The sequence below is a fragment of the Crassostrea angulata genome, chromosome 1, assembly GCF_025612915.1.
Source record: "Crassostrea angulata isolate pt1a10 chromosome 1, ASM2561291v2, whole genome shotgun sequence".
In the NCBI taxonomy this organism is placed as follows: domain Eukaryota; kingdom Metazoa; phylum Mollusca; class Bivalvia; order Ostreida; family Ostreidae; genus Magallana; species Magallana angulata.
In genome coordinates, this window is record NC_069111.1 from 30,044,467 (window position 1) to 30,063,759 (window position 19,293).

A 19,293-nucleotide genomic window follows, 5' to 3' on the forward strand; every position below is an offset into this window, starting at 1 on the left:
GACCAGTACGTACGTGTAACAGGAAAAGTAGAGGGGGTTACAAAAATACATGTCATCAAAACAGTGCAATATTTCATATATTATATCGTAAATGTTTAAAGTTAATGCTTTAGGTGGTTGCAAGTTGGATAAAACTTTATTGGTTATCAAAATTGGCAGTTACACGGAGCCAGGCGCCGATGCAAAATCTCAGCGCAACTATGTTTATTTTGTCCATATTGCGGCTACGCAACTTCTAACGTTATTGTTTTCGTTTGCTACACACACTTCCGGTGGCAAAATCGATTTCCAATTTTTCTCTCAACTGAGACATCAAATGGTAAGAAACATTTTCTTACAGAAGGGTTTAGATCTATTTATATAATTTTATCTGAAAATTTATCAAATTGTAAGAGTGATACATGGGGTGGAATTCTGAAATGCGCATCCTGTTTTTTATGTTTTTCCCCTTTGATGTTAGGCCTAGCTTACACGATACTGTTGGTGTGGAAATTGTGTGTCCACGTTATTGTACGAAAACGGTGTAATATAAAAACTTCTCTCGTTTTGGTCAAATTTTATTATGTTTTCTGTTTTTATTATAGGCTATTTACAATGCTTTAGGAATACATTTCAAATGATCAAATGAAATTTGAGAGTCAGTCGTAGAGTTACAAGTTAAATACAGGGCTCACAGATCTTTGTCATGTAAACAAGGGTCTTGCCCTGTTTTTGTTTACATAGGTTCAATATACCAGTAAAACATCTTTTTCAAGCTGATTTCTTTCTGTTCTAATTCAATTTAAGCATAGATTAATAGTTTCTAGCATTTATCACATTCATTTTCAATTTTTGGGTCTTAAACTAGAATTTTTTCTTCAACATTCAAAACATAAACAAAAGCTTTGTTTGCATCAATGAGGTTCTTATATATACAAGCTCTGTTTAATTGCCTTTGCTGACCCATCAAAGTTAAACAAGTTTAAAAACAAGATATAATCACAAAAATCATAAAACTTGTAACCACCATTGCTGTGTTCATGCATTGCCATACATGTATATATTTATAATGATATGCAAATATGCAACATGGCCGGAATCTTGCAGCAGAGAAATCAATTGCAATGCATGCACCTGCAACACATGTTTTCTATTTCTTTATTTAAACAATGGAGGATAACTTCAATCTGTCCTGGAAGTCTTTATTCTGTTTTTTTCTTAGGTATATATATGTACCAAAACGGATAACTTTTGACTATCCATGTTCAGATCAGTGTATTTGCATTATTATTTCAATGTGAGACTTTGAGGTGTCCTTATAATGTATATTTTTTGTAATTTCACCAGACTTAGTGGAAAGGAATTCTTTATTTTAAGTGCCATAACAGTTACACACACTCTGCATTTGTAATACAGGTATATAAACTATAGAAAATTAAGGCATTAAACTCTGAAATCAAGCATCATTTTGATAGTTGTATATATGTTGATCAGATTGATTCGGAAATAACCATTAAACCAAGGCAATGGAATGAAGATCAGGGACCCATTCTTTAAATACCAGTAGTATGTCTGTAAAACTGCAGAGTATTATAATTGAAGGTCAAAACCATTATTGAAAAATTCAACCAACTACAACAAGGGATCAAGTCACAGTTGATGACAAAGAAACAAGATTATTTAGGATCATATCCGCAAAGGAAAGTTGGGGCTCGTGATTAAAAAATGACATTCTTGTATTCAACGAAAGTTTTTAATTTTTTTTCCTCAATGTGGGGTTTTTTTTTGGTCTTTAGCCAGATATGTAAAGCTTAAGTTATTTTTTTTTCATTTAGAATGACATATTTCTTTTCAAGCCAAATCTTAATATGGTAATCTGTTTGATCTAGGTCAGGGTTACAGAGATTTATTGATTAATTATCAGCTGCACATTATAAAAATATATACTTTTAGGGAATATATAGATCATCTAATAAATTTATACATTACAAGGAAATTAACAATGTGCTTTAGATGCATCTCCCTAGGTCTGGAACCAATCTATTTAGCTTTACTTTATACAGTACTTTTCATATCTGCAGAATGATATGAAATTCCACACATTTGCAATGAACATGATGAAAGGGTCTTATCTTATTTAATTAATTTTTAAATTATGTGTTGATCACTATTCTTGATTAGGATCTTTATTATTTGATTGGTTTAAAAAATTCAACTGCTTTTCTGAAATACAGTTAATACTCATTGCAATTATATAAAATTTGGTTGAGATGCCAGTAAATTAAATGTATTTGATTTTGTCTTTTTGCCTTAACATTAATGATAGATTTTGTAAGATATATTCAGACTAATGATAAAACAGAATTGATTTTTTGGGGGAATGATTATAGAATGTGTTTCTATGTTGAACCTTAATTGAAAATCCATTTCACTGATCAGTATCGTGTAGCCATTGGTGACCATTAAGTTATCGTTGGCCTATGGATTTTCTGACATTCTCAGGATACAGAGTCTGTAGGAGTTGAATACGCCAGTATGGTTGCTACTTGTATTGATTCAAGTTACATTCCCGAGATTCAGCGGATTTATAAGGTGGTCAGTTCAAACTAAGTTGTTTTTCTTCCCATCCTAATAGAAATTAACATAGTTATAAGACGAAGGGGATTGACAAGTTGGATGAAAATTCAGAGGCTGAAAATTTGGGTCAGACTGAAATAAAATAAAAGGAAGCAGAAAAGCAAGAAAAAAGAAAATTGAGGTGTATAGATGATGTGTATTATATTTGATACTGTTATCTTAAATTAAATGGGACTGATTGAGTCTTGTTAATATGTTGAATTTTGAATGTTTAGCTGGTAAAAAAAAACCCTACTGTAAAACAAAATATTTTTTCTTCAATGCAGGGACCTTTTTTATGTCCAAAGTACTAATAATGGTTAGAAAAAATAACATTTTTTAATATTGTTGAAATGAATTAAAATTGACCTTATCAAGAATCAAAGGGGGAAATCAAAAAGGTGTCAATGTAAGGTGTTTTTTTTTTAGCTTGAAACTTTATTTCTTTTCCTTATGCTTTGGATTTAAACTAAATGTGGAATGTATTGTATAAGAGAAGATTCTCAGGTACAATGAAAGGTGTAAAAATAGTGGATACTAGGCTGTGTATTGAAAGGGAAAGACATGACTGCTACTTTTAAAAATAGATTTAATAACTTGGTGAAGTTTGATTTTTGCCAGGTAACAACTAGCTGATACCACTAAGAATGATCGAATGAGGTATATAGGTATAGTAATGAATTACTGGTGAACCAGCCAGATCTCACTAATGGACATGGGGTATTGTTGTTGGGATATGCATTGTGTAAAGATCATGCTTGAGAAAAAAAAATCTATTTCTCAATACATGAAATTCAGATCGACTTCAGATACATGTGCCGTCTTTGGATGAAGTATATCTACATGTACATTGTACTTTCTGGATTCATGATTGTCCTTAAAATGTATAGGTAATGTATATGATATGAGCTGATAAATGTTGTAATGCTATTGATATTAAATAATTGAGTGCCATCAACTGGATGTATAAACTTGTCATGGTGTATCGGGCTTCAGTGGTTGTTCACGATATTGTAATTTCGTAGGGCTTACCAATGTGTCATACATAAATGTCAGAGAAATTAACTAGGAGCAGAACTGCAAATTTTATACAAATGATTACTTTAGATAAATCTGGATTACTGTATAAATGTTCATTGATTTTGTCTCTCCCCATATGATATATGCGTATACACATGTACCAAATGACATTATATATTGATTGCATGAATTGACATACCAGTAATAGTAATGATTTTTTACGCAGTTAATGCACTAAAATTTTATTTATTCTATAACATTTATTATTTCATTTGATTTTATATTTAATGTATTCGCGTACATGGACTATTGGCAGCAAATTTTTTTTTTTCATAAAAGTGCAGCCTCTATTAAGGAGTAGTACAGAGGAGTCGTTAACAGCTCAAGTGATCGAGACCCTTATAAAGCTTTCATCAACGTTATCACTGCTTCTGGCTGGCCATGCATTGTGTCAGACTGTCAGCTGTAGTAGGATTTAGTAAAGGGTGTCTCCCTGTAATCAATACACTCGTATAGTTAACAACCTTTCCCATCACCGATAAGGTTTCATTCCATCACTACAAGGCTACAGTGTGTGGTTGGTATTGATAGAAAGATTTGGGGGACAACTTACAAATGAAGACCACTGTTTTGAATATTAGTTATCAGTTTTATAAGGGCCTGGAAGACTTAGATTATTTCTCAACTTTGTTTAATTTTTTCATGATTATGTAACATATATTTATAATTAATTAATATAATTGACAAGGGCTTAAATTTACATGCTTAATGTGCAGTAAATTGCAATGTAAAAGTATCAGATATTGAAAAACCATACATACACACCAAAAATACATATATGTACATGTTATCAAAGCCAATGAATAATTTCATTATTAAAATGATGATATTCACCTTTTTAGCAATAAAGCCCAAAAATGTCTCTTTAATTCTGATTCTGATGCAAAAGCAGTCATTTTGTAACATGGGGGCTTCAATCACAACAGATAAGCAAATCATAATGCAAAACCTCCAACTTAAAAATTGATTGAAAACATATTAACCCTTAAATGTCTATTTGTGATGCATTTCATTCCCTGCTTTAGCTCCCTTCAGTACTTTGAATACTTTGATTTTCTGTAGCAGTTTCCTGAGGTTTTAAGCCTTCACCATCAATGAATGGTGGGAACCAAGCTGTCCTCTTTTTGTTATTGCCCATGCATGCATGTGTATATATATACTTAATTTTTCTGTCATAGCCTATAGATATAGTATAGGTACATGTACAAATGTCTTTTATCTGAATAGAATGTTTTTCTCTATAAAAAAATGCATTTAAATTGGTTTCATAATTATCAACACAGAGTTAAATCTCTCAGATCTGTAGAGCTATAGAATATCTATGAGCTGCATACAAATATTATCTTTTCATTTTTTCTGTGTTGTGCTTTAAATAAAAAATTTGTTTTTCCAGTAGCTTAAGCCTATTAGTACTCTAATCTTTGGCGGTTATAAAGAATCAGAGAATTAGGAGGCCTTGCTTCGCTTGTTTTTAAGGTTTCGCACCTTGCTGGGATTATGTAGCACCAAGGAGGCTGAATCAACTTTTCCCTCATGTTTTCTTACTTTTGAATAGTTAATAGATGTTTTTTTTCAAAGCTGTATATAACCGGTTGTTCCTCTTACCCTAATATTCATGTACATTGTGTATAGTGTGGTTTACTGAGTTGCAGTATCGGTAATGTTCAGAAAAAAAAATATTTGAAAAGACTTTGAAAGATTTTCCTCAAAGGTATAGTAAGGATATCAAAATTATGCCCTTTGAATTAGAAGTTTCTCTCAATGATTTATTTATTGCTAGCGCTCTCGAGCGCTAGCAACTACGTTAGTCTTTTTCACTGGAATACGCATGCTCGACTCCATAGTAGGGGATTCTGGGAATACTATTGTAGATAAACTGTACCATTTGAATTTCGTTTATCATCTTCACATAAAGTTTTTTGTTTATTGTAAATGTCAAAAAGTAACATTATCTTAGGTATTATAATGCAAAGTTATTCTAAATATATCATAATAAATAGCTAGTTTTATCTTAAATTTCCGGCAGGCTCGGAAAACAACCTCGGATATATGTTTTCCGAGCATGTCGGAAAGGCCATAGAAGATACGATTGTTATAAAACAGCACCAATGCAATGGTTCTTGAAAATGTTCACCTTGAAATTGAAATTACAGTAGATACATAATGATTAAGGCACAGTCAATGAGCTATGCCATTGCCGATGTGAAGCCCACTCTAGATTCAGAACCCCACTCCAGCCCGGCACAATTCTAATACATCCCTGTGCCTTCCTATTGTTAATTAATCGAGTCAGAAATTTAAACTAATGTTTTAGAAATCTGCTTCTAAGTTTTATGATGGCTACAGCGCTAGCTCACCAATCTTTTTTAAAAGATAAGCTTGTTAAGGTATATGCAAGATTGAGTTAAAAAATTACATGTATTTATCATTAATTGGTAGTGATTTTTGATGGGTTACAAGTACATGTTAATATACTTATAATAAACAATATGTCAATTGTAACTTATTGAATTATTTAAGATTCTGATTTTAAATCAAATGATTCCACAGAAATTATCAGACTTATTTTTTGGTTGGACAGGCACATAATGATCTCCTATTGATGAAATTAGCATTCACGCTGAATAATTTTCATATTTTACGCAATATGTTAAAGATCTTATAACAAGAATGCAAATATATAATATACATCTGTTACTTGATTTATGTCCTTTGTTGACACTCACTGGGGGACTTTCTACATGATTGTGTGACTACCATTCATTGGGTCAGTATATGTATATGAAAATCCCATATCTGTTCTCTGCAGTAGCTTTATAATCAAAATCCTCACGAATGTTCGACAACGACAAAATCAAAGAAACACAAATATGCCTGTCGCCAGGAGAATTTGTATTTCCTTTATCCTCGCATTTAGTGCTGTCAACTGATACAGTGCGGCTTTTCACTGTAAACAGACCATCGACGGAATCGTTATTCTGGAGGAGGGAGATTTTGTTCTGATACCACTGCTTTATCATAATTCTCTGCAGATCTGCTGAAATTAGTTAAAGTATACAGTGATGGCTGCTGATGAATTGGTGAAATGATTTTTGTTACAGTGAAGAATTGATTGGTGATTCATTGAGTGAAAATAATTAAAACTACAGCTGATTGTGTATTAGGTTTATACTAGCTGTTTTTCAATCTTGGTTCTCTGGTAAGAATTGTTTTTAATATCCTCGAGGAGGAAATGACTTCTGTGATCTCGAAGAGAGAAGAAAAATGATTGTTTTATTATTTGCCTGTCAGCTCATGACCTTATTCCAATGCTGTGCAGTAGCAACTTTTATGTAGAGTTTGAATTTTCTGTGATGTATTGTCTTTGCTTTGATAACAAGGCTGTGAGCAATCAGCTATAAAAAACACAGTGCTTGATTATTACTTTGACATTTACGGCTTCTTGTATTCATTGCCCATGCATTGTACTTGCAGAGTATAATTATTTATTTTTTGTTTTGATTTTCATTACCATGTGTAAGAATGAGCAATTTCCTGCGATACATCGTGCTTGCAGAATAGTTATTATTATGTTGTTTTGTTTTTCATTACCATGTTTAGTCTCAGAATGAAATGAGGATGCAGAGGAGAAAGGTCAAAGGTCAGCAACAATGTCAGGCTCCTCAGACAACGAGAACACATCACTGATGGCCGAACAAGCCAAGGCCAAGAAGAAGCAGCCGGACTGGAGCAGGTTTGGTCTGAGCCGGGAACCAGTCAAAGGCGAATCTGATTTGACCAGATCAGCCTCAGAAATCCAAGATGGCAGCTACCAGTCGTTGGAGGAGGGCAAACACAATGAACTCTACAGGGAGGATCAGGTACGGGAATTCATAAGGTTTTGATAAAAATAAATTACTAAAATGGTTGGAAAAAAATTATTCAGCTTTACAGGTTTGCACAAATTCACATAAATGGGGGGGGGGGGTGTAAAAATGATTGCATATACCTGAAGTACTACATGTACGATACATGATCAATTTTTTCATATTAATTGAAGGGGTATCACAGGTCAACCAATTCCACAATATTTTAACTTATACATTTAAATCATAGTGAAATATTTTATAAAAAAAGAAAAAAATGAGTGGTTTTATTTTACGGAACTCTGAAATGTTTAAAATGACTTTTTGTTTTTATCTTCATTAACTATCAAATATATATAATATACCGGTATATGCAAGGAAATTGATAAAATCAAAATACCAAATTAAAAATATCGGGACTAAATATACATTGGTTTATGAACCCACATACTCATTTTTTTTGCTTTTGAAGAATAAAAAGATTAACTTATTGACAAAGTATTTATTATTGATTTGAACATTATAAAGAATATCTTTAAATTTTTAGAATTTGTCCTCCCACAAGCCCTGGTACAAAGCTAATTTCTTTATCTCGGAGCCAGTCTTGTTTGGAACATGGGACGGGGTCTTCACTTCCTGTCTCATCAATATCTTGGGTGTCGTCATTTTCCTTCGCATGGGATGGATTGTGGTAAGTTTCAGTGGTTTGTTTTTCAAAATGTTTTCGCTAACAACAGAGACAAAGTTTGCAATATACTGTGGTTTCATCAATATTTGCTGAATACCAATTTTCCTGGATTTCGTTGTTCAGTTTATCCATGAAATTAAATGTTCATAGAAGTGAAATTTCTACTATCAATTTGTATTGATGGGGTCATTTACCACCAATTTTCGTATCCTTGAAACTGTGATTTTCAATTTATCCACGAAAATTGATACCCTTGAATATTAATGAAACCACAGTAGTAAATTACTGTTCCTTTATGGTATGCTATGGTTGTACATGCAGCTGTATACATTTTGTTTAAATATCTTTTGTTGCCATAACCAACATAATTCACATACAGGCCGGGTTACCGGTATTTTCTCCCCCAGCATTTTTGCCCACTGACATTGAGAAAAAATAAAATGAGGGCAATAGTTTCCCTCTATTCATTACTTTGGTCTGTATTTAAAGCCGTTTTAACAAGAGCTTGGACTTTAAGCAATACGTGTCAAACCCCTTTTAGATGAAGATGGGGTCTACTTATCGTTAAATATACAGTCATTTGCTAAAAGATATGATTACACTAAATGCAATGACACTAATGTTCAACTTTATCTATGGCTTTATATTAGTTGAAACAGCATTTATTTCACAAATAGAACACACCTCTAACTTTTCAATTTTGAGAGTCTATGAATATTGATGAGCTTCTGTTAGCAATTTATTTGGCTCTATTTGAAAAAAAAATCCATAAAAGCAGTTGTGATTACATATTTTGATTAAAACTGATTTCCATCATGCAATGTCCATATTAAAACAAAGATGAAGAAAGCTTTAATTGGTACAATATTTATTATAGCAATTATCTCTATGTTGAAAGGTATAGTGTTGAAAACAAAGCTAAAATGATACAATATTCATGGTAGCATGGTATTTATTTGTTTGTTCAGGGGAATGCTGGTATTCTGTTGACGATCCTGATGATCTTTGTGACTGTGTTCCTGGTGCTGATCGTGGCACTGAGTGCTATAGGAGTGTGTGAGCGCTGTAAGATGGAGGGCGGTGGCGTCTACTTCCTGGTCGCCCACGTCCTGGGGGGAAGGATTGGGGGGTGCATCGGAATCCTCTACTGCTTTGCACAAGTAAGCTAGTCCTGATTACTTCATGATACATGTATATCATTTATGAATGTTGTTAGGGGAATCATAGTTTCATTTATGCACTTTCATCAATTTATGAATTTTCGAGGTCAAATTTATTTCAAGTAGACATACCTGTATTTTTTGTTGAGATCATTTGAAGAAGCACCTCTTCCTGTAAACCAGGTTTTATTTGTCTTGTTTTACAGTCTGTCAGCTGTTCGCTGTCTGTGATGGGGTTCGGAGAGTCCATCATGAGGCTGATGAATGAAGACAATCCCTGGATTGCTAGAGGTGTAGCCATAGCCCTGGTGCTGCTTCTTCTTGGTGAGCCTTACTGAGCTAATTTAAGAGTGATTGCCTTTCAACCCTATGAAAAAGATGTACTGAGTAACACAAGTTCCTTACAGACAGTGCTTAAGATGTACCTAGTAATACAGTACATTGCAGACATTGCTTATTGCTGTACTAAGAGTTGATTGATTTCTGTTTGTAGGCATTAATGTAGCAGGAGTGAAATGGGTGATAAGGCTCCAGCTCATCCTGTTGTTCGCCTTGTTCTTCTCTGCCATGGATTTGATTGTTGGATCCTTTGTTCATACAGATATAGGTAGGTTGGGGAATTATAACATACCAAAAATGGGTGCTGATATAGTATACATGTCCATCACCATATTTTCCCTTTTGGAGATGGGGCCACGATGCTTTACAAAATGTGGGCATTTCAGATGACTATCTTAATTGTCTGGCCTAAACAATATCTTTAGATCCGTCAGCCTGCTGTTGGCAATCTCCATACACAGAATGGTCATATGGCAAGAGGATGACCACTTTTGATTACATGTATTAGGTTAAAAGGTCATCAGATTTATGTCAATTACATAAACAACCCAATATCTGGGGAATGGGTTTACATAATGTATTAATATGTTTTAAAGCATTTTAGTGATATTTTTTTGACTCTCATTAACTTCAAACTGACTGCTTAAATATGTCTCAAAATTTATTTTTGCAATAAGTATTTTTAAAGCTATACACGCTATAATTTACGTCAATTTTGAATGACAGTGAAAACGCGTGTGTTTGTCTACTTATAAAAGTTATCCTTAATCTGTAAATTACAATGGTGAAATCTATCTCGTTACAAAGATATAGATTTTTAATTGTTTATTTTCCTGCAAGGAAAATATACCTTTTCATGAATATTGATGAAGGAAGAGCAAACCGACCTCATTGCGCATGTCCGCGGAGAACTAGGTGGTCGTTATTGTTTGCCTAATTAAATATCCAACTTGATTTTTAATATGCTTAACAGTTGTTAATTTGAAATACATAAATGTATAATGAGTAAAATACGTTTGTCATTCACGATACCCTTACTTCTGCATTAACACTTATAAGATCTATAAATAGCACATAGGGGAAAAACACAGGTCTACGTCATTTTTTTAAAGGAAGTATTCATATCTACTCACAGGCTTGTATTTTTTCTTCTTTTGTTTGTACTCGTATATCGGACAAATTCATGCTTTACTGAAAATATCCTTTCCTTTGTGAAACTATCACAATTATGAAGATGTTGACCCTTCACCAGTTTTGGTATGATAGGCTAAATTTAGCTGTCGATATCACGTGATAGATTGATATTCACGAGGAGGCATCACTTTCCTGGCAGGAAAATAAATATTTTTTATTGTTTAATATTTGATATATTTGTTACGTGATCGAATTGAGCATTATAATTAACAGCATAAAGGTAACTTTTATTACTAATCAAACATATACATTTTCCCCTTTATTCAAAATTGACGCAAATTATAGCGTGTATAGCTTTAACATCCCTTTGTGTATATTCTTTTCAGAGCATGGAGTCATGGGATATTCAGAGTTCAATCTACGTAACAATTCCAATCCAGACTTCCTGCCAGGAGAGAACTTCTTTAGCATGATGGGATTGTTTTTCTCCACTGTCACTGGGATTCTAGCTGGGATCAACATGAGTGGGGATCTTAAGGATCCTTTCAACAACATTCCCCAAGGAACCTTGGCCGCTCTTGGTGTATCGTAAGTTTTGATTGCTGTTGTTGTTTTCGTGGCTGATGACGAGAATTGGTACCATATTTTCAGTTTTTGATTTAAGCAAATGAATATGAAATTCATACCACCCTACACTACATTTGAATGATATTCAATTCAAATTTTTGAAAAACTTGCAAACTCTCAAAGGGTGTTTATATTGATGTCACATTATATTTCATAATTTGATCAATATTTCTGAGTATTGGAGTAAAAATTCTTTATTTGGCTGCGTAATGAGGATGAGAAATTTTCAGGAGACATTTCAATTAGACTAATACTTTATATCACAATGATTATGAAGTCATAGCTTTTTTTTCTTATTGAATTTATTTATTCATTTTGAATTTTTGCAGAGATTGCTCTTAGATCTCCTTGATATTTATTGTACCCATAAAGTATTGGAAATACTTTGTTAAAATGGTTATACACGTAGTAGATTTGTTGACTCTGAATTTTTAACTTTTTTTTTCAAATTTTCTATACAAACTATAAATTTAAATAAATGTTTAATTGAACTATTTAAAACTATTGGAAAAAACCCCAAAAACTTACCAAATCTTGCTAAGGTAATATGATGATGATAGTTAGCTCAGTTTCATCAGTTGTGACTACTTATTAATTTTCCCTTGTTTTTGTGACAGCACTATTCTGTATGTGTCCTTCACCTTAGTTCTCGGTGCCACATGTGTACGTGTCTACCTCATTGACGATGTGATGATCGCAGAAAAGGTAAGTGCCATCTCACACAATACAGCGTTATTAGGAATAAGGCACAAAACAAGAACATAGGATTACAGATTTTTGTTGTAAATATACAGGGTTCCTTTTATTTATGTATTTTGGTAGTAGTTCAACTGATATTTTTGGGGGTAATCTGGGGTATTTTGATGAAAACTCAACTTTGTTTTATGTTTGACCTGTAATGTAGCAATGCCCAAGAAACTGAATTTTAATTTCATGTTTTTAGGCATCATTGAAAAAATAAGCATTAAAATCTTTTAATCTGATGCATTTTTTTTGCTTTGTATCAGATATAATTAAATATTAGATACTGATTTCAATTAAATGATGTATGCTTGTTTAATTGTGAATTCTCAGGTTTTAATAATGTTGTCTTTAGCAGGAACCCTGTGCTTGACATTTTTACGAGTCGCATAATATTGCAGACTTCTTTAATTTTTTTCTAGGTCTCTATAGCTGGTGTGCTATGGCTGGCTGGTCTCTATATATCCTCGGTGTCCTCCTGTATGGGCAGTCTGTATGGACCCCCTAGGATTCTCCAGTCAATAGCCAATGAAAATGTGATGCCCATAATAAGGGTATTAGGTCAAGGGGTCAGTATCAATTTACACCCCAAAAGTTGCTTGATCCACATGTAAAGAATTTGTTTTTGGTTTTTTTTTTTTTTTTGAAATCAAAATTTATAAGAGATATTGAAACTAAGTGTCATGTAGCAATCAATAACTTCAAAATCAATTTCATTGGTTTTATTTTCTGTTTCCAGAGAGGACCTAACAAAGTTCCAATTTACGCTTTAATTTTGATAACTCTAGTCACTCTTCTATTTATTTTCGTGGGGGACGTGAACTCCCTAGCCCCAATCGTCACAACATCATTTATGATGACCTACGCAGCCATAGACTACGCTTACTTTGCACTTGCCATGTCATATGACAGACGTCATGAGAAAGAACTTAAGTACGGACCAATGAACAAGAAGATGAATTCTTCTTCGGGGGAAATGGGAAATGGCTGTCTAGGTTACGGGACCTGCTCCACCCAGACCCGGCCAAAAGATTCCTTCGAGAAACTGGCCACTGACCTAGATAGCTTGTTCCCGGAGAGGATGACGCAGAGGGGGCAGCACCACCTAGCCAGACAAAATGGTAGCACCGCCAGTACCCCAGAGGCCGACTTTGATGCCACGAAGCGACGGATATCTGTAGAGGGCACCACTGATCAGAACGATAAGTCAACGCTTCTACCAGAAAAAACTACAATAGGAGCTGGTGAGTTATATATCAAATCTTTATACATCAACAATATCTTAAAAGATAAAACCAAATATAGCAGTATATTTTTTATCTCGGTGAGAATTGTTGTAAAATGACTTTCACTTGTGTACAATAAATTTTCACTACTTTTACATATACATGTATATTTCTCGTTGTGAATCAGTTCTTTAACTTGACTCAGTTTTTGAATAACATTAGCAAAATAGGCTAAGTTATGAACTGAGTCACAGTGAACCAGTTTATCCCTGGTAATTGCAAAATGATATTCACCTCAATGAAAGTTGATATACAGAATGTACTCTTCTTTCATCAATTTTCATTTGAAAAAGTTTATTGGCTACAAATTTAAAAATCTTTGAAACTGTTGTTTTTATGTAATCCATGAAAATTGATGTCCCTGTATATTATTGAAACTGCTGTCCATGTAGTTTGTTTGTGTTGACAGAGGAGGAGGAGAAGAAGCCACTGAGTGATGAGATCATCAAACAGCCCACGTCCTGGTACTCCTTCCTCTGTAACAGGTGGCTCTCACTGATCGGGGTACGTCATCACATACTCATATACCATATACTGTAGACATTAAAGTATTCAAAATTTAGTGAATATTGATTCATGTTTTTCCAGATACTGTAAATTCCTAATTAAACGCGAGAAATTAATATCCGTGTAAAATCGTGAGAAGCCAGTCTCGCGAATTTTAAAATCTTGCTTTTATTTTTGAACATATGTAAACTACATGAAACTATGATAAAATTTTGACATTCGCGATTTTATGTTCTCGCAATTTGATGGAAATCCGTTGAATCGCAGAATTAAGTACTTGCGTAATAAAGAATCTACAGTAGTCCATTAAAAGATGAAAATTTTATTGCTGAGATAATTTTAAATTTAGAAAATATAATGTACTAATTTCCATGCCGCCTAAATTTCACAGAGTTTTAAATATTCTTCTACAGTAAAGAAAATCTAAGCTATTTTCCTTTGAATTGACAGACCATAGTGTGTATCGTCATCATGTTCTCAGTGCAGTGGGCCTACGCTCTGGGAGAAGTGACCGCTGTGTTAATTATCTACATCTACATTGGACAAGCCAGTCCGGGCTACTTTCCAGGTATAATGTCCTCTCATTTCTGTCCATCTGGTCTAACTACCATTCATCTTTCCATTTCATCACAATCTTCTCATCTTTAGGTCCCTCCAACTCTACATCTCCTCATCTGTCCTTCTCTATCATCACATGTTTTAATCATTTTTGAATAATTATGTAAATCCCTTTTTGATAGCTCAGCCAGCTCGTTAGAAAAAAATTCATATGCCAACACAAGTCATATGAGAAATCTTACCTATATAATCCGTGGCGTCGGAAGCAAATTGAAAGAAAGGGGGCTAGACTTATCAGAAATCTTGACAAGCCAAAAAAAAAAATAGTTTATGGTTATGGTTATTTCTAACTTTTCAAAAAGTTTCGAAGCCAATGATATTTTATGATGTTCATTTTTGCATTTTGATTAAATTTTACACTGTTGAAATTCCATAAACAGAATATAAATGTTTATTTCTTGCTATGAATCTTTTGCAGGTATTGCCGATTTCAACATGTATGACTGGATCAAAGGAGGGATCAAGCAGTGTTGCAGGTATAGCCACCAAATCATTTACTCAGATAATTTGATTATTAATTTCAAATTGACTTCTGCATGTGAAATTCTGCGATATTTTAATTTTTCCCAGTTATCGATGAGACTTTGGTTTATTTTTTTTTATTGCACAGAGGTGGGAAAAATGTTCAGGAAGAAATCATTGTTGCCCCGGCAACCCCAGCCATGAACCTAATGGCCGCTCAACTGACAGATGATAATGAAGACTTTGCCAACAGAGGGCGCTATCACCAATCAGAAATTGTCAGGGGAGAGAACTTTGATGACTATGATAGCAACTGATGGAACAAATCGTTTTTAAGCACTATTCCAAATACATGTAGCCTGTAAAACTAGTCCTCAGAATTCTTGTTCCACTTCTTAAAATTTTCTCACCTTTCCACTGTTTTTAATTTAACTAGTAAGTAGTACAATGAATCATTAACCTTTTTATGAATGAATATTGAGGCACACAGGGTTTTAAGTGGGATGTATTAACCTTGTCTATAAAATCCTTGTCAATTGTGTTAAATAATTGAGTTGGATTAATTTTCTTTCTGACTGCAAATAATTATCTTATGAACATTATTATTATTTATTGTGCACTCTATTTATTTTCTCTGTCGAAAACTTTCCCCTTCTAATCAGTGTTATAGATATTTATAATAATTTTCATGTTTAGTACAAAATGTGCAATAATGACAATATATAACCATTAAAAAAAAGATATTATATTTTATGCTGCTTTAGATGGTGCATTCATTACTAGAATATGTTGAGGGAAAACTATAAAGTTGCACTACATTCATTCAACTTTAAATCATTTTGTCCGTAGACTCACTGCTTTGTTACGAACAACCAGTCACAAACACTGTTGGCTTCTGACATCTTAAATTTTTCTACATTCCATTTTTCAACTTGTTAAATGTACCTATACTATATGTGCTTCCTTTGTATGATTTCTTGCCAGATTCAAAATTTCTTTCTTAATTATTTATTCTTGTTTTATTAGAAGAAAATTCGTTTGTAAAAGGTTCTTAATTAATATATATTCCATAATCATCAGGAGTCGGAATGGTTTACATTTTGATATAATATAAAATGAAGATTTTCACATTGAACGAGACGTAGGTACTTTTGCAATGCATTATGGGTATTTTATCTATTTTTATCACAGTGGCTCACAGAAAACATACATTTTAACCAAAGATTGTACCGATAGTTCTTTTGGTGTAGATATAACATTTTCTCCCATGATTCAGCAATGAACATTCAATTGCCATAGTCCCATACTTTCACAAAAGAGAATTCCATATTATATTATAAAGATTTGTTATATTTATGTGATATTGTTTACATGGTATTTTAACTTGTCAAAGTTGTTATTCTTAGATGGTTATTTTTTGTTTCCTTGAATGTTGTTTATTTACTATACATGGATGTGTCAGGGTTTTTTTTTTTTGTAACATGCTAAACCCAAGTTGTTTTTTTTCTCTCTCTCTCTGAATTCCTTTCATCTTAATAGGATATAGGTTATTACATTGATATTGTGATGTATGTTATCCAGCATTTATGATTACTGCATTTATAATCTCAGGCATTTAGTTCAAAATCGTGTTATTAAAAAAACAAGTAGATTGATTGCCATTTCAAGTTCTTGTAAAAATCGACGCATTTATTGATCTCCATTCTTGAATCTCATGTTATACACTTTTAGCTTTTGATCAAATAATTTGAATTTGAAAACTGAAGGATTTTTCATAAAAAAAAAATCTATTTACATGTAGTATTACTTGTTTGATGGAGTGAAATATGTTTTATTAATATTTTTCTCTGTTTACTGGTATTTATTTCTGAATTTTCTTGATTATTGGTTGATAGAAAGATTACCAGTACATGAATATATCTTTTTCTCTTTTTTGGTTGTGACATATGGTACATAATATATTTATTCATTCATAGAATTACTGATACATTGAATTAATAATGGTATATTAATAACCCATTCTTATACTGTCAAGTATACATACAGTTTATAATTATAGCAAGGTTGTCAGTCTTTTTTTACATTCCAGAGTTATTTTTTTTAGGGACAGTTTTTTTTTTTTTTTTTGGTTTTTTTTTTTTGGTTTTTTTTATCTTTTATGTTTACTTTTTTACACTGTAGATGAAGATAGGCAGTTATTGATACATGTGCAATTCACATACATTCTTAAGTTTGAGCTGATGATCATTTCTTAAACCGTGTAAATTAAAGTTAAATTTAAACAATATATTTCAAGATGAGACTGATATTTTTTTTTTTTTTACAATAACCAAGGATATTATATAATGGGGTTACAATACATAAACATGCAGTTTGTAAGGACTTTTAAATTTCATTCTTATTCGGGAACAAATTTTCATGGTCTTAGTTTTGGAATTCATAAAAAAAATTCAAATATTTGTTGAATAAGAAATATGCCAACATTTTTTGTTGGTAATTAAGTTTAATTTGTGAATTTTTTCTAAAGCCATTGATGTTCATGAATGTTCTTACTCTTTTGTTTAGGCATTGTTTCCAAAAAAATTGATAAATGCATAGCTACGAATGAAATGATCATAAACAAACTAAATCTATGGTACATTAACATGTACATATGCATCAACACTCCCAATGAAATCATTAGATCATGCAATGGTTCATGTACTTTAATGAATTTTTTTAGACCAGGTATTAACTGTTAATAAAATTGATGGTTTAAATATTTATGACTTTTTTGGAACAAATGTTAATATATGTATTACTGAGATTTTTGGAACAGCTATTACATTTTAAGAAAAATTTATGTATTAGATATTAATATTAAAAGAGCTGGATGGCTGTGGCCATTTTGATACATGTACTATTTTGGTTTCATTAAGAAGGAGAACTCTGTATCAATACATGTGTATGGTAAGAAAAATGTACAAAATTTAAAGCTAGAATATATGAATTGTATTTTTATTGAATAATAGTTTATATGTTTGAAAAATTCAAGAAAATCTGTTGGCTAATTTTTTTGACGACCCTGCAGTCTCCTTAATGAAACTTTATTTGGAACAGGTAGTTGTACAGTACGTGGCATGTCTTCGCTTACTGACCTTAATGTTGTTAGATGATTTTTCCAATCACTGGTTGGTTCTCTCCTCGCTGTGTTCATTTTAGACATTATGGAATACATGTACTGGGTAAAATGTTGTATAGTCTATGTGGTGTATGACCTCTTCTAAGGCCAATTTGGTTTTAAGAATTGTTCATGTTGAATATAGTGAATAAAATGTTGATTTTAACTGTTTTCTTGTCTTTGTTTTTCATTTATTTTATCGCTTAAGTACATTCTATTGTTGGTTAAGTTGGAAACTCAATATAGCTTAAATTCAGTCTGTTTCTATATTCATTTAAGCAAAATCAGAAAATGTGAATTAACTTGTTTTTAGCTCGCCTGAGCCAAAGGCTCAAATGAGCTAAATTGTTGTCTCAATCATCATTGGCATCATTGTAAACTTTTCACATTTTTATCATCTCTAGAACCACTGGACCAATCAACCAAACTTGACACAAAGAATCCTACAGAGAAGGTCTTTCAAATTAAGTCAAACTAAGGGTTGTTTTCATTTCAAAGGGGAGATAATAAGAAAACAGGGTTGGATGTTTTAAAAATCTTCTTACACAGAACCACCCAGCTAATTTCAAATAAACTTGGCACAAAGCATCCTTGGCGGAAGGCCTTTCAAGTTTGTTCTTATGAAGGACCATTTCTCCTTCAAAGGGAAGTAAAGATAATTAACTGAAGAAAGAGTGAAGATATGGTGAGAAAATTTTAAAATCCTCTCCCTATAGAACCAAAAAGCCTTTTCAATCTATAACATAGCTTTCTAATTTATGGTAAATCATAACCCAGGGGACAGGAAGGGACCCTAACAGGTCCAATGTTAATAAAAGAATTAAGTAAAAAAACAACACTTCAATAATTCTTCATAGGAATAGAAAGGATATTATTTGGGAAAATTAGAATAGAATAAATAAGCTATATTAAATACATGCATTAAATTCAATCTTGTTTCTAAAAACTTAATGATTAAGCTGATATAATTGGCATGACTGATCTTAAATCTGATTATTGCATAAAGTGTCAATTTGAAGCAAAATGTGCAAATGAAAGATGCTTAACTTTT

At 32.5% G+C, this 19,293-nt stretch overlaps 1 protein-coding gene across 3 annotated transcripts; it reads left to right on the forward strand.

Moving 5' to 3' along the window:
- The first annotated feature begins 246 nt into the window (after nucleotides 1-246).
- LOC128184742 (solute carrier family 12 member 8-like) lies at nucleotides 247-18,413 on the forward strand. 3 transcript variants are annotated; one of them, XM_052854332.1, is made up of 14 exons: nucleotides 247-319; nucleotides 7,276-7,535; nucleotides 8,068-8,211; nucleotides 9,177-9,368; nucleotides 9,575-9,692; nucleotides 9,862-9,975; nucleotides 11,228-11,429; nucleotides 12,086-12,173; nucleotides 12,632-12,778; nucleotides 12,949-13,453; nucleotides 13,905-13,999; nucleotides 14,453-14,570; nucleotides 15,039-15,096; nucleotides 15,231-18,413. In XM_052854332.1, exons 2-14 carry the CDS (start codon nucleotides 7,326-7,328, stop codon nucleotides 15,397-15,399), a joined length of 2,160 nt encoding a protein of 719 aa, XP_052710292.1. In that variant the 5' UTR covers nucleotides 247-319; nucleotides 7,276-7,325; the 3' UTR covers nucleotides 15,400-18,413. The 3 variants fall into 3 exon arrangements, with proteins under 3 accessions (XP_052710292.1, XP_052710283.1, XP_052710300.1); XM_052854323.1 differs by lacking the exon at nucleotides 247-319 and adding an exon at nucleotides 2,810-3,485; XM_052854340.1 differs by lacking the exon at nucleotides 247-319 and adding an exon at nucleotides 6,102-6,874.
- Nucleotides 18,414-19,293: the final 880 nt, after the last annotated feature.

Coding starts and splice junctions, on each gene's coding strand:
- LOC128184742 (XM_052854332.1), top strand. CDS start 7,326: ATGTCAGGCTCCTCAGACAACGAGAACACATCACTGATGGCCGAACAA. Junction 7,536..8,067: donor AACTCTACAGGGAGGATCAG/GTACGGGAATTC, acceptor TTAAATTTTTAG/AATTTGTCCTCCCACAAGCC. Junction 15,097..15,230: donor GGGATCAAGCAGTGTTGCAG/GTATAGCCACCA, acceptor TTTATTGCACAG/AGGTGGGAAAAATGTTCAGG.